The 27,999-nt window shown below is 36.9% G+C and overlaps 1 protein-coding gene across 1 annotated transcript in view; it reads left to right on the top strand.

Annotated features, from left to right (window-relative positions):
* LOC150101028 (uncharacterized) overlaps window positions 1-27,999 on the top strand; it is a 159,174-nt gene that overhangs the window by 107,187 nt on the left and 23,988 nt on the right. Inside the window, exons 5-7 of the mRNA XM_090402151.1 lie at window positions 17,792-17,863; window positions 18,673-18,790; window positions 22,537-22,604. Of these exons, the coding sequence (XP_090258277.1) occupies window positions 17,792-17,863; window positions 18,673-18,790; window positions 22,537-22,604 (258 nt within the window). The remainder of the gene's footprint in view (window positions 1-17,791; window positions 17,864-18,672; window positions 18,791-22,536; window positions 22,605-27,999) is intronic.

Raw genomic sequence — 27,999 nt, 5'->3', positions numbered from 1 at the left:
TTACTTCCGTGCCATAAAAATGATAAAAAAGCTTTGTGTCCACTGTCCATATACTGTCTGATTATCTCTTAGTTACTAATGAACTTCCCTTTTCTTTTCATAAACTGTCCATGCTTCTGCAGCTAGTTTGCTTAAATGTGATATTGTATGCCAGTTTTCCTCTACTAAGGTCTTGAAACACTTCTAAAAATTGTTATTATATAGGCTCCTCTAAGGAGTCCAAGGATGCATTGAAGGATGACATTTCTAGATCACACAGCATCTAAATACCTCTCATATCTCTTCCTGAGCACATTCACTGTAGATGTACTCAAAATACCAATGTCAGCCCATTCCACACACTTACTGCATGCTATAGAAGAACCTGGATCTCGCATTCTTCTTAACCACATTCTTACTCAGCTTTCACAGATGACTGCAAGTTCTCTCCTCCACACATACCTACCACAAAAGGCAAAATCTCACATATCTCTGCTGCAAAATCTCCTTACTGACTTTTATGTTTATATTTCCTCTCTATTTATTCCTCAGAATTTGATGGTTGCATTTCCTCTGTCTATCCTCATATGCACAATTCCCAATAGTGGATCTATTTAGTTGTCTGTGCAGAACTTAAGTGACCACATCTGAGCCAACATGTCCAAAGGTGGTCTTATCAAATCTCTATAAAGTGGGAGAATAATTTCCTACAAGTTAGTGTTCTCATGAACATTGCAGTTATCTAATGCAACAACCTTAGCAACCATTTTCTGTTCATGGCTGGAGAAAGGCCTCCACTAAAATCCTCCATTGTGTCCTACTTGAGCTTTTCTGTGTCATTATCATAGATAATTTAGTTCTTTCCCATTTACGGCAGTTCCTCTATTTTTCCATTTCAGATTTAAAAGAAAAATTTCTTTGCATTTATGATGGCCATAATTTGAAAAGAAAACAAGTCCCTTTTATATATTAGCTCTTCTTTATATATATATATATATATATATATATATATATATATATATATATATATATATTATTACTGTATAATAAAAACCATCTCTCCCCCAGAGACATTATACACCCACCCACCCAGAGTCAATGTGTGTGTATGTACTGCACAAATGTAAGCAAAAATACAGGTTCTATTATTGCTCTAAATACAGACCATAGCTCATACATTATCATGAGTGGACTATGGATTTTTTGTTTTGTTTTTATTAATTTTATAGAATTATTGTATTTTTTTTAGTTATTTTTAACATTTTGTACTATATTTAGTTATATTTAGAATATTAAGGATAATTAGCAAAATAACTGAAATTAAAATGATCTTGTATAGACAAAGCATCTCTCCACTCTTAAACACCACTGAATGAAGCCAAACAGGAGTTGTCCGTGCAGAAGTTAGCATAGAATACAGTACAGTGTCCTAACAACCTATTACAAAATAATTGATAAAGAAAAGTTATTCTAAGAGTTTTTGTCTATTTCATATTCTATCCTTCTACTCCTTTACTCCAGAAAGAAAGGACTTTAGTTTTGGAATTTATTTCCAAGAATAGGAATGTTAACCCTTTATTCTTTTCCCTTCCTTTGGAAATCACCTGGAGTAGTGGGGGGGGGGGGGAAAGGGCAGAAGTACGAAATCAAGAAACTTTATGCAAAATCTATATTTCAAACCTGTTAAACTGTTTTTATAATTATTACGTCACCTCCAAGAAGTCCAAAGACTCATCGAGGGAGGGCACCTACTCTACGTCTCCACTACTTAATCCACCAACTACAGCAAACCACCACTACCTTCATTTCCTACACCAACACCATCTACTGCCCACTACCCTACTAGTATTTTTGAATGTAAATTGTGTGTTCTCAAGACTGATTTGTCTGTATCTGTGATGTAAAACCTGAGTTTCCAGGAGAAAAAATCCTGCTACCTCCATATGAGATTGGCTAACTCACCTTTCGATTGAAAAAATCAATATAAAGATTCCTCTCGTCATGACAAGAATTGAACTTAGGCCTTTTCCGATTAAAGGGACATTTCCAATTACACTACTTGATGCAGGATTATTATGTGAAATGTAATATTACAGGATTTAAAATTTTCTTTCATAAATAAAAAATCATGTATATGATTATTTTATAAAAGTAATGATAACATAATGTTTTGATTGTATTTTTGATGACTGTAGAGGAGATAAGAATGGAGACTGTACCCTTTGGTTTAATATTTGCAATAACTAGCAGTATGTCAAAATCATCACAAATTCATTGAACTGCTAATGACTATGACAGAATTATTGTGATGAATGCTGATGATAAAAGAGGTGAATCAGACAAAATAGTGGAATTACTGAGTGATCACTTTTCAGAGGTGTATCATCCAGGTGGTTGAGATTAAAGTAGATGGAGTAGAGGTGTATAGGATATTACAATACTGAACCTTGATGCAAATGCAGCTATGGGATTAGATAATATCATCTTGCATATTATGAGTATATGCTAGGGAATTCACATTGTCTTGGACCATATTTTTTCACTTGGTTATACTATAAATTAAAGATGCCAAGAAATTATATTCTTGGTTTCATCCTTTATCTCAGTGTAAGCAAACAAAAAAGGTTGCGTGTGAAGTAACTTCATGACTGGGCTACTTGTATATAAAAGTTAATAACTTTACATCAATTGCCTTAGTATTCCATAATGCAATTCATATATCCTTATAGACATGTATAATGCTATACATTATGGGAAGGGCCACTATCCAGACAAGAGGTGAAAAAAGTAAAGGGATGTTCATCACAAGCCTAGATTAGTTAGTATAGGGGTGCAAGAGAATCTGATAGTATTAGGAGAAAGAAAAGACAGATAGATGGTATGAGAGATAGAGAAAAGGCCTCGGCTCTTTTATATCATCATATAGCCAAAGGCTATCAGTTTTCCTTTTTCACCAATCTCATCTAGATGAACAACCAAAAGACCAATTGAAACTAAAGTGCAAAGATGGCTGATACTCAGATGGTTAGCGTTATCTGAGTTAACTGCCTTGAGTTGGCCTTCTCTGCCTGGGATTGCTCTCCAGTCATCCCTGCAATTGACTATAACACTACATTGAATTAAGAGGATGGGACTATTTACAAACTTCTCATAGCAAGAATAGACAGAATTTTATCTCCCCTGGTGAGTATTGCATAATGTGAATGGTCTATACCACCTAGTAAAAAATTTGATATCTTTTAGAATGCTTCTTTCTAAATACAAAAATCGTCTAACTGAACAATAAAATTTTCACAGTGTACAGTATTAGAAAGCATTTGGATGTCATATTGCTGGTTTTCAAATCCATGTTTCTTTCTAAACTTTCCTAATTAGTATTTTAATTCATTAATTATAAAAATCAAAATTCTCTTCCCTTTTTTGCTGACAAGCGGTGGATACTGAAAAAAAAAGAATCTGTTCTGTTGTAAGTAATGGAATGCCCAACACGTTACATAATGTCGGCTTGTCGAGAGCTCCTGAAAAGATTAGTAGTATTTTGTGTTAACATTTTATTTTACTAGATATTTTACTAGAATTTTAAGTAGTATTGTTTGCTTTTTGTTTCTTGGTGTGTCTGTGCAATTTTTGCGTGTTTCTGTTATTTTAATTATTATTTTTAAGAAAAGATAGCGTACAAATGGCACCGATAAAAAAAAAAATGGCGGCCAGGTCGCCATGTTTGTTTAAGAGTTTTAATGTAAACGAATTTATGCAGTGTGCTGTCTGTGAGATGTATGCCTTGCGAAGAGCGGTGGGAGTCTGGTTAGAAATTGATAGTGGAGTTAATATGTGTAGAAAGTGTAAAGAGAATGAGGACTTCAAGCGTGTTTCGAGTGTCGAGAGTGATATCGTTAACGATAGTCAGAATGTAGAAAATGGCGGTGTGCTAGAGAATTGCGTGGTAGTGCCAGATAGGTGTGAGAGCGTCGCTGAAAGTGTAAATGAAGGTAGAAACACAGAAAGAATGGATGATTTGATCGATAATGAAAATGGTGAGATAAATGCGAGTAGCGAAATTGCCCATTTGAATGGTGCGATACACAGAGCTAAAAGACAACTGGAGCACATGGAAAAACATGTGTTGAACGTACCGACAAATAACCGGCGGAAGTCTGTGACAGCAAATAATAGAATGTTCGTAAACGTCAATAAAATGAAGGAGCGAGTGCTGTATGGGGATTCGCTATTAAGAGGTGTAATAATTGAGAGTTTAACGAAGTCGTACCAGCCGGGTGCGAACACAAAGGACGTCAGCGAATCTATTCGACTGCAAAAACAGAGGGTGAAAGAGATGATAATCGTGGCAGGAACGAATGATTTGAAAGAGGACAAAATGGAAATGATAGAGGATGTGAGGGAGTTGTTTGAGGTAGCAAAAGAGAAAGGTGAGAGAGTTAGGATGGTGAGTATCTTACCGCGGTATGACAGCGAAGTGTTTAGGAGGGCCATAATTGCCAATGACTTTATGCGTGGGTTATGCATGGAGAGTGGTGTGGAATTTGTGGATGTGTGGAATGAGTTCGATGGGCGAAAGGACTTATATAAGATGGATGGGTTACATTTGAATGGAGTTGGTGTACGGAGACTTGAAAGAGTGTTGATGAAGGATGTGGAAGTGGATGTACAGACTCAGGGAAACTAGATTTATTAAGAGGGGGGGAGTAGATATGCAGACTTTAGGGGGGGCAGTTAAGTGTATGAATGAGTATATTATGCCCGAGCGAGTACGACGGACAACAAATCAGAATGGGATAGTTAGTATAAGGCATCAAAGTAGGGATGGGACAAATGGGCTTCTGCGATTCATGTACACTAATGCCAGGAGTATTAGGAACAAGAAGGAAGAGTTTTTGGCCATGGTTGGTACTTCCAGGCCACAGGTTGTCGGTATTAGTGAAACATGGCTGACAGAAGATGATAAAGCTAGTGGGATTGAATGCGACGAGTATAGCGTGTTCAGGAGTGACGGGGTGAATAAAAAGGGGAGGAGGAGTGTTATTGATGATAGCTGATGAGCTTCAGCCAAGGAGTATAGAAGTTGAACTGCAGGATGGGGAAAAAAGCACATTTGAGGCTGTTTGGTGTGAGATAAAATCTAGCAGAACAAAATATACAATTGGGTGCTGCTATAGACCGGGTGATGGAGTGGATGGTGGGGATTGTATGCATAAGCAAATAGAAGAAATGAGTGGAAGGAGGGTAATTATTATGGGTGATTTCAATTATGGTAACATTGACTGGAAAGAGGAGAGGGCACATGGGAGGAAGGAATTAGATTTTATGTGGTTATTAAGGGACAACTATCTACGGCAACATGTATTGGAAAATACCAGGGGGCAGAGAGTGCTGGACCTAGTAATTGCAACTGAGAATGTGGCTGTAACGAACATGACTATGTTGCCACCAGTTGGTGAGAGTGACCATAAGGTCGTGACTTGGGAGGTGGCTAAAGGAGTCGAATTTACAATTAAGTCAGGGTACATGTGGAATTACCGGGCTGGTAAGTATGACAAGCTTAGGTGTGTGCTTGGCTCAATGCCATGGCATGTGAAGCTACAGGGGCTGGATGTTGATAGTGCATGGGAGGTGGTTAAGAAATGTTTGCAGGAGGCAATGGTTGACTGTATACCAAGAGTCCAAATAATAAATCAAGTAGGGGTTAAATGGATGAATAACACTATTAAGCTTGAGCTGCAAAAAAAGAAACAATTGTGGAGGGAATTTAAAGAGAAGGGTGACCATCAGGCACAGGAACAGTATAAAGCTCAGGCCAGGATGGTAACAAGGTTGGTAAGAAAAGCAAAAGCAGATTACGAAAGGAAATTGGCCACGCAGGCTAAAGAGAATCCCAAACAGTTTTTTCAATATGTTGCAAGTAAAAGGAAAAATGCTCATGGTAGAATGATCTTAAAAAATGCTGAGGGTAGGGAGGTAACCGAATCAGTCGATATTGTGGAATTACTGAACGAGCACTTTTCAAGAGTATATCATCCAGGTGGTGACTTTGCAGGAATGGAAGAACCAACAGCTTATACTGGAATTGTGATGAATGAAGTAGAGGTAACTAGTTTATTACAGAACCTCAATGTCAATACATCTGTGGGATTGGATGGTATACCAGCTCGTGTCGCACGTGAAGCGGCCAAGGAATTGTCAGTGCCCTTGACCATTTTGTTTAATTTGAGCCTCAGGACTGGGTTAGTCCCAAGGGGGTGGAAAGAGGGGAAAATAGTTCTACTGCACAAAGGTGGTTCCAAGGCTGCTGTTGAAAATTACCGGCCAATCAGCATAACAGGAATCATTATCAAGGTCTTAGAGAAAATAGTCAAGAGGAAAATACAAGATTGGATAGAAGAAAATGGGATACTGTATCGGGGACAGCATGGTTTTGTGAAGTGTAGGTCATGCCTCAGTAACTTGCTCACGTATTATAACAGTGACGGCTGAACTGGATAAGGGTAATGGGTTTACAGTGATTCTACTGGACCTTGCTAAGGCCTTTGACAGGATACCACATGGAATTCTAATCAGTAAATTGCAGTATATGGGAATGGACATAGGGTTGGTGAGATGGATAGGAGGGTGGTTGACGGAGAGATATCAGAGAGTGGTTTACTCAGGAGTAGAGTCCACAAGATGGCCTCTGACTAGTGGTGTGCCACAAGGATCTGTTCTTGGACCACTGCTGTTTAATTTGTTCATAAATGATATAGGAAAGGATCTGAGAGGAACAGTTCATTTATTTGCGGATGATGCGAAGTTGGGTAGGGCAATAGTGAATGCAGATGACGTCAAAATTTTGCAGGATGATTTGGATAGATTGGAGGTCTGGGCTAAGGAGAATGGATGTCAATTTAATGTGGCAAAATGTAAGGTTATGCATTTTGGGGTGAAAAGATTGGCGGCAGTTTACTGCATTGGTGGAACCGTGCTCCAGGAAATTGATGAGGCACGAGATTTAGGAGTGTTGGTGGATAAGGAATTGAAATTTAGGGGACACATTGCAAAAGTGGCCAAATCAGCTCATCAAATCACTTGGTTGCTGAAGAATACGTTGACAAGCAGGTTATTGTTCCTCTGTATCGGGCCTTGATAAGAACCCATCTCGACTACTGTGCTCAGATTTGGTCACCTAGGTTTCTTCTTGATGGGGAGGAGGTGGAGAGGATCCAGAGGCGAGTGACCAAGATGATAGCAGGTCTGTGGAATGAACCGTATGAGAACAGGTTGAGGATTTGTGGGTTGCAAAAATTGGTTGATAGGTGGAGGAGGGAAGATATGATTGAGACATTCAAATTACTGAAGGGTTTCTATAAAATTAATTCAGAAGATATTTTTGAGAACAGGGCTGGTTGTGGGAGGGCTAGGGGACATCCATGGAACCTGGGTAAAAGTGTGGTTAGTAAAGGTGTTAGAGCTGCGTTCTTTACTTTTAGAGTAGTGAATGAGTGGAATGCACTCCCTGAGTCTGTGGTGGATGCTGTGACAGTGAATGATTTTAAGGCGAGGTATGATAGATACTGTATGAATGTCGAATAGTTGTGATGAATATGATTTGGGGCCTCCCTCGATGAGTCTAATGACTCGCTGGAGTTGCCCGTAATAATAATAATCTGTTCCAAATATGCAGGACAAGAGGGCAGCTGTAGAATGCATTTTCTACTGTTTCCAATCGGTAACAGATGTCACAGATTGGATCTCCGATACTAAAGTACCATCCATTTGATGGTATTGACGGAAGGTTGCCATATGCAATTCTCCAAGCAAGATCCTTCCTGTTAGGTTATCCTTGGCACTTCAATAAGTTATGAAACAAAGTATTGTTGTCAGTACCCAACTAGGGAAGTTTGCAGTAAAAGAAATTAAAGATTTCTTTATACCAAATTTACTTTTTTGTAACAGAAATAATGTAAATGCCAGAGTGTTGTAGCAGTCTTAGAGTTAAGCACAGAGTGTTGTATTATTCAGGAACATTCTTAGCTTTTGGACCTTTATAATCCTTTACTCCAAACAGGGGAAGATGTAAACCCAGATAGTACAGGAGAAGTCTACACATGTGATTGGTCTGCAATATTTTATGGATTTTTGAAGCTGTACTACTTAAATAGCAGAATTTTAAGATGAAGCTCAAATCCACCATGCTTCTTTGATAGTTGAAGAATTCCTTTTTAACTTCTTGGTATCGGCTGTACCAAAAAAATTGCAAGGCTTACTATATAATTGCTTTTCTTCAGCTTCTGTGATGTCAGTAATATTTATTATGTACAACTGAGCAGGAAAGATTATGGTTTTGAGTACTATGGCTTTAGAAGAAAAGGAAAGTGGTCTATTTTCCAGTCTTTTAAGGTTTCAAAGTTCTTGTATATAAATTCTTCAACTGGTAATATTGGGTAAGTGGAGAAGGGAATTCCAAGTGTAATGAGGGGTTCTCTCTCTGTTAGGGTTTAGTCCAAAAGGAATGCCTCCAAGATCCTACTTTCCATAAACTTTTAATTTTGTCTCGTCTGCATTAGTAGTTAATCCACTGATCTTGCTGAATTTTTCCAAAATACCAAAAAAAAAATATATATATATGGAATCATTATCCTTCAAAGTGCTCACTACATCATCATCGACATATGCTAATACTTTATTTTCCTTCTCATTTGAAGGAACTGTTATTCCTTAAGAAAGTTTCAAGAATCAATGCAAAGAGCAATGGACAAAGAGGGCAACCTTGCTTGACTCCTTTCCAAATTTTGACCGGGTCTGACAGGAACCCATTAACTAGGAGGTGGGTAGTTGAATTGGCATAGACTCATAGACTGGCATAGAATTGGAAAAACTTTCAACATCTATCTTATTATCCAGAGTATTTTAGTAATAAGGTGACACCTTTTGATTAATTGTACAGGGAAATATAACTTATGCATTACTTCAACCTTGATATCACTTTTGGATCTGGCTCCCACTGATCAGACCTCAATAAAGGTCAATGGTAGCACTATCAATTTTATTTTATTTATTTGTATGGGGTCCTCCCCCCCAGTTCCTCGACCATCCCTTAGGACTGGTTGAGCCCTCCTGGTGAGGGATTAAGTATGTATTTAATGACTGTAGTTCCGTGTGTGTTCACGAGCAGTTTGCCTGAGGACAAAAAATTTGAGTTTTTGGGTGAAAAAACCCTCTACCTCCACCTTTATCCTAAATTTATTAAACTCACCTTTAATAAATTTAGTTTAATCCTTTATCCAAGTGTGAGCAAACAAAGTTTGTGCCTGAAAGTATCTTCAGGACTGGGGTAAGGTGGTACAACACCGGGCAACTCGTTGCAAAGGAGGAGCAAGCTAACATCACTCCTATCTCAGTATCTCCCATAATGCAAAACACATCTCCTTGCGGATATGTATAATATAATGTTATGCATTAAGGGAAGGGCCACTACCCAGACTAGTTTCGACCTTTATTGAGGTCTCTTCAGTGGGAGCCTGGCCCAAGTGGAGATACCAGGCAGAAGCATTAGCAAGGTTATCTCTATATAGGAGTTGCCAAACGGTGTGCCACCTTTTTATTAAATTACTCTGGATTTAGAGAAAAATGTTCAAAGTTTATTTTTTACTTGGTTAGACTATAATAAATTTCTATATATAGACTATAATAAAAGCTCCCACTGAAGAGACCTCAATAAAGGTCAAAACTAGTCTGGGCAGTAGCCCTTCCCGTAATGCATAACATTATACATATCCACAAGGAGATGTGTTTTGCATTATGGGAGATACCGAGATAGGAGTGATGTTAGCTTGCTCCACCTTTGCAACGAGTTGCCCAGTGTTGTACCACCTTACCCCGGTCCTGAAGATACTTTCAGGCACAAACTTTTAACTCACCTTTAGTCAAAAGAGACCAGATAAAGGTTCCTCACATCATGGACGGGTATCAAACCCAGATCTTTCCGACCCGACCAAAGGGCTTCACCTGTATATTGACTGAGCTACGAGACTCTCAGTTGTGAAGATACTTCACATGCAAAATTTGTTTGATTACACTTGGGCAAATGATTAAACAAGTATATAAATTTCTTGGCAAGTGTAATTAAAGTGACAAATGAGTTGAATAAAGAGAATGGCAACATGATGATACTGCTGGAATTTGCAAGGGCATTTGACAGGATATCACATAAATTGAAGCAAATGGGTTGATGTGAAGCTGGTGAAGTGGACAGACATCAGAGATTAGTTTATAGAGGAATAGAGTCCAGGAGAGAAGGCCTATAACTGGTGGTGTGTGGCTGCACATGGCTCGGTACTTGAATCACTGATCCTTAATCTGTACATTAATGATAGGAAATGATAAATGGGGAAAGTTCAGTTGTTTGCTGATATGCATAATTGAGTAGTAGTAGTCAGTAAACATCATGTAAAGATCTTGCATGATGATTTAAACAGACTGTGGTATGGGTAACATAGAACAGTTATCAGTTTAACATGGCATTTTGGGATGAAAAGATTACCAGCTATTTACTACTTTGAATGGAACTGAGCTGCAGAAAATTAATGAGGCTGGAAGTTTTTTTTTTTTTTTTTTTTTTTTTTTTTTTTTTTTTTTTTAAGAGAGAGAGGAATTTGTTAGGAATGCTGTGGCCTGATTTCAAGTCCTGAGGGCATATTAAAAAAGTGGCTAAATAGCTTATAGGATTACCTGAAGAACACACTGAGAAGTAGAGTAAAGAGGTTCTTGTATTTCTTTATAAGACATTGATATGATCATGTGGATTTTTTTGGGGATGAAGGAGAAAGGGGAGAAGAACTAGAGGTATGTGACCAAGATGGTGAAAAGAGTATGGAATACTCCTTCAGTCTGTCCTTTTGGGGACAGACTGAAGATTTTGGGTTAAAAAAATTGGTCTGTTGGTGGCAAGGGGGGGTATGATAGAGACATAATGTTATTATTATTATTACCCCAAGACCTCATGGAGTCAAAGACTCATCTGGGAGATCCTTTTATCACACATACACACACACACATCTCATCATACCGTGTCTTAAACACACTCAAACTCCTTGCAGACACCACACTCTCAGGCAAGGCATTCCAATCATTCACAACTCTGCACGAAAATAAACCTGCCTCTCACTCCCCTACTCACACCCTCTTTATACAGTTTCCAGGGATGACCTCTGGTTCTCCCCTGATCTTCCACTATTCTCTGTAGAACTTCTCCACCATTGATCCTATAACAACCCCTTACCAACTTGTAGGTCTCTATCATATCTCCCCTCTTTCTCCTGTCCACCAGGAGGAATAGAGGAGATATGTTATGATAATGTTACTTAGAGTTTTGGGAAGAGGGGGGAAGGACAAGGAGTTATCCCCAGAATTGCATAAGAGTGTGGTTAGTATGGATGTGAGGGCTAAATATTTTTGTTTGGAGAATGGTGAATGAGTGAAATGACTTTCCAGAGTCAGTCACGAGTTCTTTGTCACTGAAGGAATTCACTGCGAAGTATTACAGATATTGTACAAATGATTACTTAAATATAAAGAGCTAATAAGCTTCATTTCGGCGATATAAACAATATTTTAAATTAAGGGGATATAAAATCCACATTGTTTCAAAACCGAATAAGAAACTCAAAGATTGGAATCAGAGAGTTTCATGCCGAATATAGTAAACTATAAAGTATCAGCGACACTAGCGTGAGCTAATGCAAGTGACCCTAGTACGTAGTACTATACCGGACTTTATAGTTTACTATTCTTTATAGTTTACGATATTCGGCATGAAACTCTCTGATTCCAATCTTTGAGTTTCTTATTCGGTTTTGAAACAATGTGGATTTTATATCCCCTTAATTTAAAATATTGTACAAATGATGATTAGTAACATTTGGTGGGCCTCTTACTCTGAGTCTGCTAATCCCATGTACTAATAATAATTAACATAACTAAAACAAAATGTACACAAATTCTGATCATATTGAACTAAAATCAGGAGATAATTCTATGAAATTGTGGATCAGTTTGATCTTGGGCAATCAGCTTTAAGGAAACACAAGATAAAGAAATAAATAGAAGAACCACACTAGGAAACAAAGCATTTTGGCTATATAAAGCTTATCTGTTAGCAGATTTAACTAAATTAAAAGAGAAAGCATATTTAACATGTGCATCATTCCAACATTTGCTTATGGAAGTGAAAGATGGACAACTACAAAAAAAAAAAAAAAAAAAAAAAAAAAAACCAGGAAGTCACGTTATGAGAGCCTTGAAAAAAAGAATGATCCACATAACAATAAGGGGTAGAATTAAAATAATAGAATTATAGAGACGACAGGAATAAGATGTTACTGCTATACAATAAGCAGTTATTGCGAAGCATGTAAATAAAGATGGCCTTCATGTTAGCATTAACAAAATGAAGAGATGATCTAAAATAGTATTTGGCTGTAGAAGGTTCAAGTTGTTTAATACTTCAAGATGCAAATCTGCTTTTGTATTTGACAGTATCATTTCACAGTACCTTTCTTAAAATCTTGTGGGGAGAGAGAGAGAGAGAGAGGATGCTGATATAAATAATATTTTATTTATGATGTACCTGTGTCTGAACAATTTCACCATATATCATTTATTTGAGGAACAAAAATCTAGGTTGAAATGTTATTTATTGAGACTGATACTTGATAAAGCCTTTCTTTCATGCAAGGCTAGGTTATCTAATTTTATTATATTTTGATTCAAAACCTCAAAGGAGTCACAAGACTCATTGTAGGAAGCTTACCCTAGAAAACCAATCTATCATGCAACTCCTTGAACTCATTCACCATTCTTTCTCTCACCACTCTATCAGGCATTGCATTCCATGATTCAACCACATTCCATGCAAAGAAACCACTCCACACCCTGTTCCTTTTATAACTTCCGACTTTTGCAAATTCAGAACCTCAAAGGAGTCACAAGACTCATCGTGGGAAGCCCACCCTAGAAAACGCAAAGTCTATCATACAACTCCTTGAACTCATTCACTATTCATGCTCTTGCTATAAGGCAATACATTCCATTTCAACCACCCTCCATGCAAAGAAACCACTCCACATTCTCTTGCTCACGACTTCCTATTGCAACTTCCAGAGATGGCCCCTTATCCTTGCTCCTTCCCCTTTTTTTACCAAATGTAAGAACTCCCCAGTGTCAACCCTGTAACTACTTCTCAACAGTTTAAATGTCTCAATCATATTACTTTCCTTTTTATCTAACTACCTTTGCAATCCACATTCTCATAACTAACATTGTACAGTCCTGATATCATCTTTGTTATCTGCCTCTGCACTCTTTCCAAGGTTAATTTATCCCTTTCAAATACTGGGGGAACAAATTTGAGCACAATAGTCCAGATGTGGTATGATCAGGGCTTTATACAATGGAATGACAATGCTTATCTCTCCTGGTCAGTATCCTTCTCAGTATTGTAGCAATCCTCTGGGTTACCTTCATCGTGTTTGCAATATGTTCTCTGAATTTCAGTTTTCTATCAATCGTTATCCCCAAATCCCTTCTCTCCCCCCCCCCCAACTTCCTACAGTACAGTTCCTCCAACAGAGAATGCAGCCTCTTGTCGATGTGTCCCAAACTTCAAGACTTGACATTTAGCTGAATTACACTGGTATCCCTGTTCATTAATTGCCCATCTATTTATTTTATTCAAATCCTCTTGAAGGGCTACCACATCTGAACTATTGCTAATTACCCTTCCAGCTTCACATCATCTGCAAACAACTGAATATCCCCCTCCTGAAATCCATTGACAATGTTATTGATATAAAGGTTAAACAATACATGTCCAACTACTGAGCCCTGTGGGACCCCACTTCTGCTTCCTCTAATACAGCCCCCTCATTCAACATTTATTATTTATTATTACTTTACAAATCTCTGCTGACTCTCACAGATAACATTACCCTTATCTGTCCAATGCCGTAAATGATCCTCACTAATTTCTCCAAAATCTTAACTATTCATGAGATACAAACTGGTCAGTTCTTTCCACACTGTGTGGAAAGAAGTCAACGGATATCCCTATGAGCAAAGGCATCGTGGCAGATAATGAGTATATAGAGGAATATGATGCCCTCAAGTCAGTGCAGCTCTGTCTGGATGAAATAGCTGCAAGAAGGAAACTCATGGAGTTTGAAAGAGGCATTGTGATAAGATGTCATGATGCAAGCCTATCTGTTTGACAAATTGCGCCAATCCAGGTCAACAGTGAGTGGTACCATACTGAGATGGAAGTGCAGGGAGTAAACTGCAAGTTCTACTCGCAATTGATGATCCACCACACTTACCAAATGCAACCATAGGAACTTACGAAGGATAATAGGAAAAAACTGCCATTCATCAGCTGACACGTTGAATATGGACTTCCAGGCATTGACTAGAATACAAATCTGCACAAAACCATTCAGACCCAAGACTTATGATGGGTTTCCATTGTAAGATCACAATATGCAGGTCCAGGGCCGGTTTGGCCCTGGACCTCTGCTTGTGGTGCCATGAACATTGAACTCAGAGAGATATCTGAACATTCTGGACAATGCAATTCTTCCTACTTTGTGGCATTTCTACAGAAAAACTGACCATTGTCTCTCTCAGCAAGACAGTGCACCATGTCTTGTTGCAAGTCTTGCTGCAAGTATGGTGACATGATGTCACCATACTTGCCTGGCCTCCACAGAACCCTGATCTCAACAGGGTTCTGTGGAGGCCAGGTTCTCCACTTGCCTGACATTCCAAGTTCATCCCACAGATATTCAGAATCCTTCTGAATATCTGTGGGATGAACTTGGAATGTCAGGCAAGTTCATTGGATGTGTGCCTCACAACAGTCCAGGACTTCATTACACGCCTTAGGAGGAATGGTACAAAATTCCCATCGATTGCAATTGTACATGATGCCCAACTTAATAAGATGTAGGAACATCTTATTAAGTTGAGCACCATGGCTGTTTGTTCCTCACACTATTGGTGTCCATTGATAATGACACTATTTTACCCTCTTTCCATTCCTTGGGCACCTTTCCTGACTCGCATTGTGAATGTCCAGGTTAGTGGAACTATCAGTTCTTTAGCACATTCTCTCAAAACCCGTGGCCAAATCCCATCGAGTCCCATTGCTTTATTGATATCCAGAATACTCATCAGTATTTGAAACACACTCTCTTATTGCACCTCTAAACCTTGACTCTGCCCCATCCCTTTAGTATTGAAACCTACTCCTCTAGGATGAAATAGTCTAATATAGTGTTCGTTGAACAACTCACCTATGTCCTTTGCATTAGTCACTCTATTCCCATTTTTATCCAACAATGTTATTCTTCCACAATCATTCCTCCTCCTACTGGCCACATAAAGAAAGAATTCCTTAAGATTTTCTTTGGATCTCAGGGCCAATCTCTTCATGTATTCCAGCTTTGCCTTCCTTACCATGCTGATCATCATTATCCTGGCCTGAGTCTTATATTCTTCATGCATCTGCCCCCCCCCCCCCCCCCGGTCACATCTCTTTCACAATCTTTTTTTTTAACCTACAGTTCCTGGTTGTCATCCACTTTATACCAAATTGTGTTCTTTTTTTCACTCTCAGTATACAACTTTCCATTGTTGCTAATAAATATTCCTTCACCAGTTCCCAAGCATTGATGATATCTTGCCCTTCCAATTCCTCCATCCATGGAATTTCCCCATGCTGATTTCTAAGAGTTATAATCACTGCCCTTATAATCCACATACATTTCTTTCTCTTTGATACCCCTGCATGGTTCTTCCAAGTCAAAATTACATGGTCACTCTCTATCTCTCTCTCCAACTGGGAGCAGAGATGCCATCTCAGTTATAATCAGATCTTCTGATGCTATGACAAAATCCAAAACTCTTGAACCTCGTGTTCCTTTTACTACCTGTTGCATAAGATATTTGTCTCTCAAGAATTCCAGGCTCCCAAGCTCAATTGCCTAAATATCTCCTTTTCATCCTCTATGTTCCCCAGCATATATGTTTTTAATTTTACCAACCAACAATTTTAATAAATCAATTTTATTACACTAAACAAACATTAACAATTATTAATGTTAATAAACAAATAAAGATATTATGTTATTAAACAATAATTATTAAATATTATTAAACAAAAAGTAAGGAATTTTTAATTTTAATAAACAACTAAAACTGTAAACATTCACTTTCCTCATTTTTGTGGTGAAATCTTTCAGGATATCTTGGAAGTCTACCTGAAGTCTACCTTTTTCTTTCAGGATCAAATCAATATTATTTTGATTCGTTGTTGAAGGGCCCTAAACGGCATGGGGCCCATAGGCTGGTGCCTACTCTGCCTATTTGGTAATCCGGCACTGCACTCACTATCTTCCATATCTCTGCCTTCTTCTATACAACCTCAAGCACGAACCTCGGATCTCTTGCCACCTGATTCATGCTGTCTCAAGTCATTCGTGCCCACCATCACAATCATCTCAGCCACTCTTTCACCTCATTTATTTGCCATAGTCACACTATCTATTATTCCTCCAGGTAGACAGCTCTTGTTCATTTGCATTCTATCTTGCACACCATGGATCATTGAGTTACCATACATCACACCTCTTAATACTCTCTTTCTTCCTTTCTAGCCTGCATCCCTCACTTCTCTTCTGACACTTTCTCACCTTGTTCTCCCACTTACTTGCATTCCTGTCATCTCTTTATCCTTGGTTCCTGCACTGTCTCACCTTCCTCTCTTTCACTGGTTCACCTATTCTCTCCATTTCTATCATTCCTATAATTCTCTCTCTCTCTCTTACTCTGATTCACTTCACATTCATTGTTTTCAATTTCATAATCTCTTCTTTCATGCTTCTCAGTTAGTTCCTGTTATATTCCACTCTCTCTGCAAGCTACCTGCCATTGCTTGACATTTTTCCTCCCTCCCAGTCAATAGCATATTCCCAAACTTCACCATCTTACATTCAATTCTCATTCACATGCCACTCGTTTTCCTTGCCCTCGATCATGCTAATTGTATCTCTCAGTCAGTATTCACCTATTTCTGACATAACGTTGCCAAGGTCATTATGCTAATTTCTAAATCACAAATTCTTCCCATTTTCCACATTTTATGCAGACATGCACTCCCTTGTCTTTCACCTTTTACATTTCTAACTGCTGGGATGCTTACATGCTGCAAGCATTGCATATCACAGAATCCTGCGTATATGTATGCTGTGTACAGCTTAGTCCTGAAACGGTGGGGGACTCAGTGAAAAACTAGTGGCAAACTGAATTGTGACTTCCACCATTATTTAAACACTGCAAAAGGAATACTAACAAACTATACTAATATTATGTTTAAATATAAATTCCCCAAGTGCAAACTACCCACAGACTATACATTCTGCTTAGCCTGGATTCTCCGTAAATTTAAATAAAACTTTGATAAATTATAACAAAAACTTTTATTTTTTTTGCTGCTATCTCATAACATGTCATACTATAACCTTGCCTTCTGGCTATCAACTTATTTTAGATGACGATTGTAGGAATTTTTTTTTTTTCTTCTGGGGATGTAGGGGTTTGTGCCTTTTAAATAGATGAGGTAGTCAGTGGATTAAAAAAAAAATAATAATTTTGTGAAAGTCAAATCATTTGATCATTATGGACACTAGACTTGATATACAACTGGAAATGATAATGATGATATTTGCTACTTTAATATATGAATTTTGATTATTTTTCTTTTTTGTTATAGAATAATACCTTGCTCAGTGTTCTACCAGGATAATGGAGAGGATGATTATTCTGATGGTGATGTTGATGAAAGGTATATTGTTTTGGATTTTTTCTGCTCTTATGATATATTTTTAAATCCTGAAAACATGAATTTTCTCTAGATCCGAGCTAGTTGTAGAAAGATTATTTTCATTTGGTTATAAATTATATTAAAAATACCAAGAAATTATATTCTTGTTTAAATCCGTTATCCAAGTGTCAGCAAATGGAATAATATATATGACTTCTGCATTACTTCAACCTCGGTATCTCTTCTGGGTCTGGCTCCCAATGATGAAACCCTCAAAGATCAAAACCAGTCTGGCTAGTGGCCTTTACCATATTGCATAACATTATACACAACTTGAAAGGATGTATGCTTTGCATTATGGGATACTAAGGCAATTAATGTGAAGTCATTAGCCTCTATATACAAGTAGGCTAGTTGTGAAGACAGTTCGTGTCTTCACTTTGTTTGCCTACACTTGGATAAAGGATTAAACAAGAATGTAATTTCTTGGCATTTTTAATTTAATGAATTTTCTCCTCCATCAAAATAAGCAAACCTGCACAGGAACAGTTGATCGTCAGGCATAATAGATATGCCATTGATTGCTCTGGTAAACAGGTGGCAAAATGAATAAATCAGCAGCTTACAATGGGGCCAATGCAAGGACTAAAAAATGATGGAAGATATTACTTTTTGATAATTTTGCTAGATGAGTTAAGTTATTTTCACCAAGAACAAAAGATCTAGTTTTAGTTTTGACACATCTTGAGTGATTTTTGAAATTTTATGTTTATATTATATTTATATTGCTAATATATTATAAGGTCAGTATTATTATTTTTTATTCTCAGTGAAGATGGAACGACAGAAGAGAAGTCAGAGGCAAAGAAAGGGAAAGGGCTGAAAGGATTTAAAGCAATGCAGCAAGCTTTCCTGAAGTCAGTAACAGCAAGACTTACAGTTGCTCAGGTGAGTATCTTGACTTACATAAACTAACTCTTTGTGCAATTAATTGCCAAACAAAAAATGAAACAAAAAAACTTTAATTATAATTTAAAAAAATGTATTTTTGTTTTTAATTTGGAGTTTGGAAAGGGAGAGAGCAGAAATATAACAAAATCCTGGAAAAAAATGAGGAAATATTTGCTGATTCATACTAACCTCAACAAATATGGTTGCATTATTTTTCAAGGATTATTAGTTTGGGAGACAGTCATTCTAAGATCAGGTAATTGAACTCATTCTCATGGCTATCTCCTCATTCCAAACCACATTTCTATATAATTAAGATCTCCCATTAAGATCACCTTTCTTTTATGCTGAGTTAGCTTTGCATTAGGAACACCCGCCTAATAATGCATTGGTCTACCTCTCTGTGCAATCAAGGCTTGATTATGCCATGGAACAGATTCCACAAGGTGTCAAACAGCCTCCGTACATAACTCGACCCATGTTCTGCAGCAACTCCATCAGTTCATGCTCATTCCATGGAATGAGGATCAGTAGTTCTCACATCCCATTTTAGCATGTCCCACACAGGTTCAATTGGTAGTAGTTGTATGAGCCCAATGACAAGATGCATTGTTCTGTTGAAAGATGGAACTGTGGTTGGGGTAGCCCTCCTGAAGATATGGATTGAGATAGTCGGCTAACAGGATCCTGCAGCACTCTTCAGTATTATTATTATTATTATTATTCCTAACACCTCCAAGGTTTCCAAGACTCATCGCGGGAGGACACCAACAATTGTCTCAACCACTACACCGAACCTCTACTACAAATCATCTCCATCTACTGCCCACCTCCACCACCTAACTAGAATTTTTTGTCTGTAAATTGTGTGTGTTCTGAAGGGCCGATTTGTCTGTATGCGGGATGAAAAATCCAAGTTTCCGGAAGAAAAACCCTGCTACATCCGTATGAGATTGACTAACCCACCTTCGATTGAAAATCGTCCAGATAAAGATTCCTCCTGTCGCGACGAGAATCGAACTTAGACCTATTCCAATCGAAGGGCACAATGTACCGTCATTCTTCCAGTTGCGCTATGGAGGCGCTATTTGTGGGATGATAACCAACAGACCTAGGATCTGCCAGGAAAAAGCTCCCCAGACCATAACACCACCACCAGCCTGTTGAATCCCAACTGTGCAACCAGGGGATAGGGCTTCGTGGTGTTTATGCCAAATGCGTAAACTCGGCCATAGGCATAGTGCAACAGGAAATGGGACTCATCACTCCAGACAACCTTCTTCCATCTGTTGAGGGTCCATTGATGAAGTTCCTTGGCCCACATGAGGTGTTGTTTGTGATGCGTGGCTGTCATCATGGGTATCCTCATTTGTTTTGGCTGTGGACCCCCAGGCAAAGCAAGGTATGGTGCATGATGCATGTGGAAATTGGTCGAACTGCCCCAACTGTACTGATGGATGAGCTGTTGCACATCATTGCTGAGATACCAGTCATGACATCTGACACTCACCTCTAAGATCAACCGCACATAGCTGACTAATGTGAGCCTTCCTTCTGGCTGGCTGTTCATGGTTAATCCAGTCCTGGTACATCCTTGATATAATGGAGCAACCAACAAGTGCAACTATGTCCAAAATGCTGGCAACTGCCTGCCCATGGTCATATTGGCTTATGTTGCCATGTTATCATTACTGGTAAACATTTACTGATTGTCCATTTATAGTTGAAATGAGGATCAGCAGGTGCCATGTGATGTTGATATGATGTGGTACTTTGTTATCGTGCTGAACTAACTCAGTGTACATGCACAATCAATTTCTCTAATATTTATGAAGAGAGGACACTGATAATTAGTACCCTCTATTTCCCAAGCCTATGGGCATTCTATTAGATATATAGTTCTGTTAATATTCACACCAAAGAGCCTTAAAATCACCACACATACTACTATGTTTTCCACCTCCACTCTTAGTAGACATGGTCTTTTGCTGTCATTAATGATGCTCTCTCTCTGCTCTTCTTTCCTTCCTATTCTTTGAAAGTTCTATAGCTCTCCAGTTCCATTCCCACCTGTCCAAGGTAGGTGATTTGGAATTGGAATAGGATATTACATTTCACTTATGCCAATTATCTTTGGCACTGACTTAATCAGTGTCACAAACTCAACTCCCTTATTTCTGATACTTGGTTCATTAATATACCAATCTAACAATCCCACTCTTTGAGGCCATCCCCATCAATATTCTCTCAACATTCTCCCAACATCCCCATTCAACATAGCTGCTATACATCTTTCTCTCTCTCTCTCTCTCTCTCTCTTCCCACTCTGATCACAATATGAGTTTATTATTATTTAGTACTAATTTACTATTTGTAATACTAATTTATCATCCCTAAATGCTCCAGTTTATACAATAACGTTCTGTGTAATATCCTGTAAAATGCCTTAGCAATGTATACTAACATGAAGGTATACTCATTTTCCCTATCCAAGTCAATTGTAATATTTTCATAAAACAAGAGCCAATTACTTACAGGATTTCTTGACATAGCCCCATTTTGTTCTTGGTTGTGGTTAGATTCATTGTCTATCCCTTATTGAATTCATACTTTGAACAACTACTCCAAAGATACTGATATTTTTCTATACCTTCACTATTCCTTGTTAAGTAGGGCTATATTATCTGCTTTCTATTCCTTCAGGATCCTACTTGTGTTGAGATTCTTACAACCTAGTCACAATTATCTGCTTATGCATATTCTTTTAACATACGAGGTGTAGCTATTAAATAATGAGACAAGGTGCACTGTGAATCATGTACTCATAGCAGTGAGATGTGCTTGCGCTGTAAATGGCCTTGAAGGTTCTAGAAGCAGTTGAGATAAGCATTGTTCGCTGTCACTCGTAATTCGTCTGTAGGCCGTTATAAAAGAAAAACGTGTCAAGTCGCTATAGTAAAGGAGAAAACGGCAGTGCTACTGAAGCAATAACACCTAATGACTTGCAGCACTGCTTCCAACAATGGAAAATTCGTATGCAACAGTGGGGAGTATGGGATAGAGGAGGGGAATATGTTGAAGGGGGATAACAATTAAGTTGTACAATTGTAATAATAAACTACATTTTTTCAACCAGTCTTGTTATTTAATAGCCATACCTTGTATATGCTGAAATTTTCTCTATCTGCCAATATTTGTATCATCTCTTGCATATGCTACTTGTGTACTTCTAATCTCTTATATTTCTCACCACAACATTAAAAACCATGCTATTTTTAGCAGGATGATAAAAATATTGAACTATTGAACAACCATCATTGCACAATGGTTGTGCAATAGTTCATTTTTTTTCCTCACAGCAGTTCTCGCTTATAGGCATTCAATAAACTCCTTTTTTTTTTTTTTTTAATTTCCACTTGTATAGCAGAATGCTCTAGGATTTCTTTTAACTTGTTCACTAACTGCTTCTTGTAACCTGATTTTTCTCTCCATATGTTTGTCGCTTCTGGTTTGTGTTTTATACCAATGCACTTGCTCATGATTCTTCTTCCAAAAGTCCCTCCGCATCATTTTCCTTTTAAGGATTTCTTGCCTTATAAGTTTACTCATCCATTTAGCTCATACTGATTTATTTTTATGTTTATTATAAACATTTAATTTGCTTCTTTTTTTGTTGTTCCTATTCCTTTAATTAAATCAAATGTTTAATTTTTTAGCAAATTATACTTATTTTGTGTTTTTAGGTAGTCGACAATGTTCGAACAGATGCAAATCTTACCTTCGATTTCATAACATTTGTAATTGTTGCCAGGTATGAAATATTCTGCTTATCTGTTTTGTTTTTATGGATCAGGCACCTTTAACTCTCACTATATGCCAATTAATTTATTATTAAATAGTACTGTTAATATTAGTGTGCAACTTAAAAGATATAAGCAAAGCTTATGACAATTTTTTTTTCTTGGTTGAATTAATTCCCTTGATTACCTTCTTATGCTGAGTGTGCTACCCATAGGACACTAAACTGTTGCCATCCAAATACTTTTCCTCTGTCTCTTGAAATTTGTTTAATGTATCTGTGTAATATTTCTAAGTTTAATCTACTATTTAGTCTGCAAGTTTAACTATTCTCTTTCACTGAAAGAATTCCTTAATTTAGAGGGAAATATGCTTTTTATTAGAATTAAACAGTATTCTGTAATATGTAAATTTTGGAAATCATAATTATATTATATTATGATATAAACTTGATTATTTAATTTATTTAACTCCTTCACTACTTTATAAAATTGGGTTCCGTGCTTCTCTTGTTCATTTTTCTCTGTATTTGATGCCTACAAAATCTAAGCATCACCTTGATATGAATTATTAATATACAAATACTAATTATTCATTATACCAATTAATACAACACTAAGACTAATACTAATATTCTGGTTTTTAAGATGACATAGTCTAGACATTTAACAGATATATGAAGTTAAAAGAAGCATGTTTAATATCCACTGATATTTTGCACAATATATATTAGTCCATCTTCAGAAGTAGTGTGAGGTAACAGGAAAATTGTTTTGGCTGCTGATGTTGTGTGCATAAAAATTATTAGAATATAAAGAAATGAAATAAATTAGAAAATTGAAATTTTGAAATTAAAAAATAATGGTTTAGGATAATCACTTCTCAGAGTTTTGATATTTCCATTTAAAAGTCATTGTGATTTTTTGAAAATTTCAAAACTTTCTTTGAAGAAGCATACAAATTTAAGAACGTCTCTGCTAAAACTTTGTTTTGTTCCAGTTTATCCTGTGATTTTTGGAGACTGCAGCTCTTCAAGGCCAAATTTTCAGACTAGAGGAATCCTATGTAATTTGTATGCTTTTTCCTTTTTACAGTACATATGTTGTAATGTCTTCTGTAAAATATAAATACACATTTGTATTTTGCAGAGATACTAAACTTTATCCTTTTAAATTGTATAAATGTTTAATTCAATGATTAATTCAATATAACTGTTATCAGTTTGGTCTGTCTCTCTCTCTTTTTCTCTCTGCATTTCTAGAATGTATCAGTATCTTTTTTCAGATGTGGAACTTCAAAAATGTATATAGCACTCTAAATGAGGTCTGTTATTTTATACAAAGAATAATTACATGTTTATACCTATCCGCAAAGGTCGTATATATTAGTGAAAGAATCTCACACTCTGCTTTTAATCTTTTATGTCAGTCATACTATGACTTTGATGTAATTATAGATTTTCACTTTTATTATTATTATACAGGCATCTCCATGGAGTCAGAAGACTCATCACAGGAGATCCATTATTCACACAATACTTATCATACCTCCCTTAAACTCATTCACTGATGAAGCCCTTGAAATCCCCTCCGGCAACCCATTCCATCCATTCACCACCATCCAAGCAAAAAATATACTCTTAACACTCTTTCTAACCATGTGTACACAATTTCCACTGGTGACCTCTTGTTTTCTCTCTCTCTCTTCCTTCCTGTCATATACTGAAAAAAGTCTTTTGTGTCAATTCTATAAAACCCCTTTAATAATTTATATGCTTCTATCATGTCCTTTCTTTTCTACCTATCAGCTAGTTTTTGAAGCTCACTGACCATTAATCTATTCTCAGAGAGAACATTCCATAAACCTGCCACGATCTTTGTCACTCTCTTCTGAATCCTCTTCACCACTTCTTCATCCCCATAGATCTGGGTATCCAGATCTGTGCACAGTAGTCCAGATGTAGCCTTATATAGAGGAAATATATAAGGCTACATCTGGCCTCTACACTAACCTCTTTATTCTGCTTGTTAGTGTGTTCTTCAACAAATATATAATATGATGTGCTGTTTTAGTTATCTTAGCAATATGCCCTCTAAACTTCAAACCCTTTTAACAACCACCCACAAGTCCCTTGCCTCATCAGTTTCATGCAGTTCAGTTCCATCTAATGTCTTCCCAAAGTGCATCATTTTACATTTGGCCACATTAAACTAGTAGCCATTTACCTTTGCCCATGCTGCTAGTGTATTTACACTGAGTTAGCTTTGCATTAGGAATCCCCCCCCCCCGATTTACATATTAGGCACGATAACGAAATAACGAAGTACTACCTGATATCAGTGCTGCATGTGGCTACTATAAATAGGCACAGCTATCCTCTGTACATAATTAGTAAATGTTTGCCAGTAATGGGGAAATGTGTCAGCATGAGCCAATTTGACTACATACAGGTACCAGTATTTTGGAAACAGGTGCACTTGTTTGAGGATTTAAGGATTTAAGGATTTGAGGATTTAAGTTCTATGTAGAATCAGTCCTGTCAAATGTTTTGCAAAGTCGAGCAATCACTGAGTTGCCATTTCCCTTATCCATCTCCACTGTAACTTTATTATAAAAAAGTAAGCAAATCACTAATTCAAGACCTAACCTTCACAAAATGATGTTGTCCCTTATAGAGCATCACATTCCTATCAACCCAACCCTGAATTCTGCTTTTAACAAATTTCTCCAACACCTTAACTACCACTCCTGAAATGTTGATTGGCCTATAATTTGCCATTTCTGTCTTGGAGCCTCCTTTATGCATTAGGACTATTTGGCTTTCTTTCCACTCCATTTAGCACCTTCCTAGTACTAAGGCTTAAATTAAACAGATTGATCAGAGGAGCTGAGCTTTCCACATGAATGACCTTATTTGTTATGTTAAATCATAACTACCAATTCTCAAACTGGTAAAAATATTGTACAGTATGTTTCTCTGTATGTTCCTTTTTGTGTGGTTCTGTTATGGAGTTTAAGCAGCTGCTGTCTTTTGTGTTGCCGATCCATCTTTTCTTGGTCTTCCTCTACTGGACTGTCCTTCAATTCTGCCATCTAATATGTTTGGTAGTCTTTCTGGGTTCATTCTTGAAACATGTCCAAACCAGCTTAGTTGACGTTTTAGTGTTGTAATTATTATTTCCTTAAATTTTAAGTTCTTCTGTGACTTTTTCATTTGTTTTCTTTCTGCCCAGTTTGTTTTATTGATTTTTCTTAGGCATTTCATCTCAAAAGCATTGAGTTTATCCATTTCTTTTTTTTCTTAGGATCCAGCATTCTGAGCTATACAGTACTATGGGAATTACCATTGTTTTATATATCTTCAGTTTGAGTTCTTTACTTAATATTTTATTGTTCCATATTTTTTCTAAACTGCCCATTGTTATCCATCCATTATTGATTCTATATTTTATGGCTTTGAAATAATTGAGATCTTTGGAGATCACTGAGCCTAGGTAATTGAATTTTTTTACTTGTTCTATATTATTGTTTGCCTTTTTCTTCCTATTACCATTAGTTTTGTTTTACTAAAATTAATTTTCATATCATATTTGTTACTTGTTTGATGCAGTTTGGTCAGAATATTTTCTAATTTTTCTTGGCTGTCTGTAGTGATAACTATGTCATCAGCATACTTTAAGTGTGTTATATTTCTTCCATTTACAGTTATGCCTTTGCACATCAGTAGTGCTTCATCTACTACTTCTTTTAGGTACAGGTTAAATAAATATGGTGACAATGGGCTCCTTGCATAACTCTTTTTTTTAATTGCTATTTGGTCTGATTCTATATTTATGTATTTTACTACTGCTTGTATTTCTGAATAATAATTCTTAATACAATTTAATAGGTATTTGTCAAACCCTCTATTTTCTAGTATTTTAATAAGTTTACTTCTGTTTAGTAAGTATGAAATCTATAAAGCAGCAGTAGAGTTTTTTTGTTTTTGTCTTTCATAAGATCTGCTAATCTGTTTAATATGAAGATTTCATCTATTGTGCTTCTATTACTTCTGAATCCCAATTGCTCTTCACCCATCTGTTCGTCATAGAAATTTTTAACTCTGTTTTGAATAATACTGATAAATATTTTATAAAAGTGTCTTAGATCTTAGAAGAGTAATGGACCTGTAGTTAGTGCAGGATCTGCCATCTCCTTTTTTTGTGAATGGGTATGATCTGACTTGTTCTCCATTCATTTGGTATATTTCCTTGCTTTAGTATTTTATTGAACAGTTTCCTAAAGTAATTTATTGTGCTTTCCCCCCTTTTTTCCGGAAGTTCTTTTTCAATGCTATCAATGCCTGGTGCTTTATCTTTTTTCATTTGTTTGATTGCTCTATATATTTCTTCATTTAGGATGTCTTTTGTGTCAGAAGTTTCTTCTGGGTGGAAGACATCTTGATCTATACTTTATGTTAAAGATACCAAGCAATTTTATAAGCTAGGTTTTTAACCCTTTTTCCCAAGTAAGCAAACAGACAAGTAAGTCAAGTTTGCGGCTGCACGTAGTGCAACACTAGGCAACTCGTTGTAAAGGTGGAGTAAGCTCCGATCACTTTCCTTAGAATTTTCCCCTAATGCAAAGCACATTTCCTTGCAGAGATGTATGATGCTATGCATTAAGGTAATGATCACTACCCAGACCGGTTTTGACCTTTATTGAGGTCTCGTCAGTGGGGGCCAGACCTCAAAAATGCCAAGGGTGAAGTAATACAGAGCTTATATAAATTTTACCTAAACAAGTTGCCATAAGGTGCTTTGACCTCATTAAATAAATATCTCAGGATGAGAGTAAGATGTAGAAAGTTTTTTACCTTGGGTATATATTATGTTAAAGATACCAAGCAATTTTATAAGCTAGGTTTTTAATCCTTTTTAATGAGGTCAAAGCACCTTATGGCAACTTGTTTAGGTAAAATTTATATAAGCTCTGTATTACTTCACCCTTGGCATTTTTTAGGTCTGGCTCCCACTGACGAGATCTCAATAAAGGTCGAAACCAGTCTGAGTAGTAACCATTACCTTAATGCATAGCATCATACATCTCCGCAAGGAAATGTGCTTTGCATTAGGGGAAAATTCTAAGGAAAGTGATCGGAGCTTACTCCACCTTTACAACGAGTTGCCTAGTGTTGCACTACGTGTAGCCGCAAACTTGACTTACTTGTCTATTTGCTTACGTGGGAAAAAGGATTAAAAACCTAGCTTATCAACTTGCTTGGTATCTTTAACATAATATATACCCAAGGTAAAAAAACTTTCTGATCTATACTTTCTTCAGCTGCGAATGTCTCTTTATAGTGATTAGTCCATATATCTTTTATGTTTCATTGCTACTTGTTGTAATTCCATCTTTTTGCGATATTC

This window comes from Typopeltis vanoorti, chromosome 12 (genome assembly GCF_054136105.1).
Source record: "Typopeltis vanoorti isolate ZY-2024b chromosome 12, IOZ_Tvanoo_1.0, whole genome shotgun sequence".
Taxonomy (NCBI): Eukaryota; Metazoa; Arthropoda; class Arachnida; order Uropygi; family Thelyphonidae; genus Typopeltis; species Typopeltis vanoorti.
Note: the sequence above shows the minus strand (reverse complement) of the source record. Positions and strands in the feature narration are given on the sequence as shown.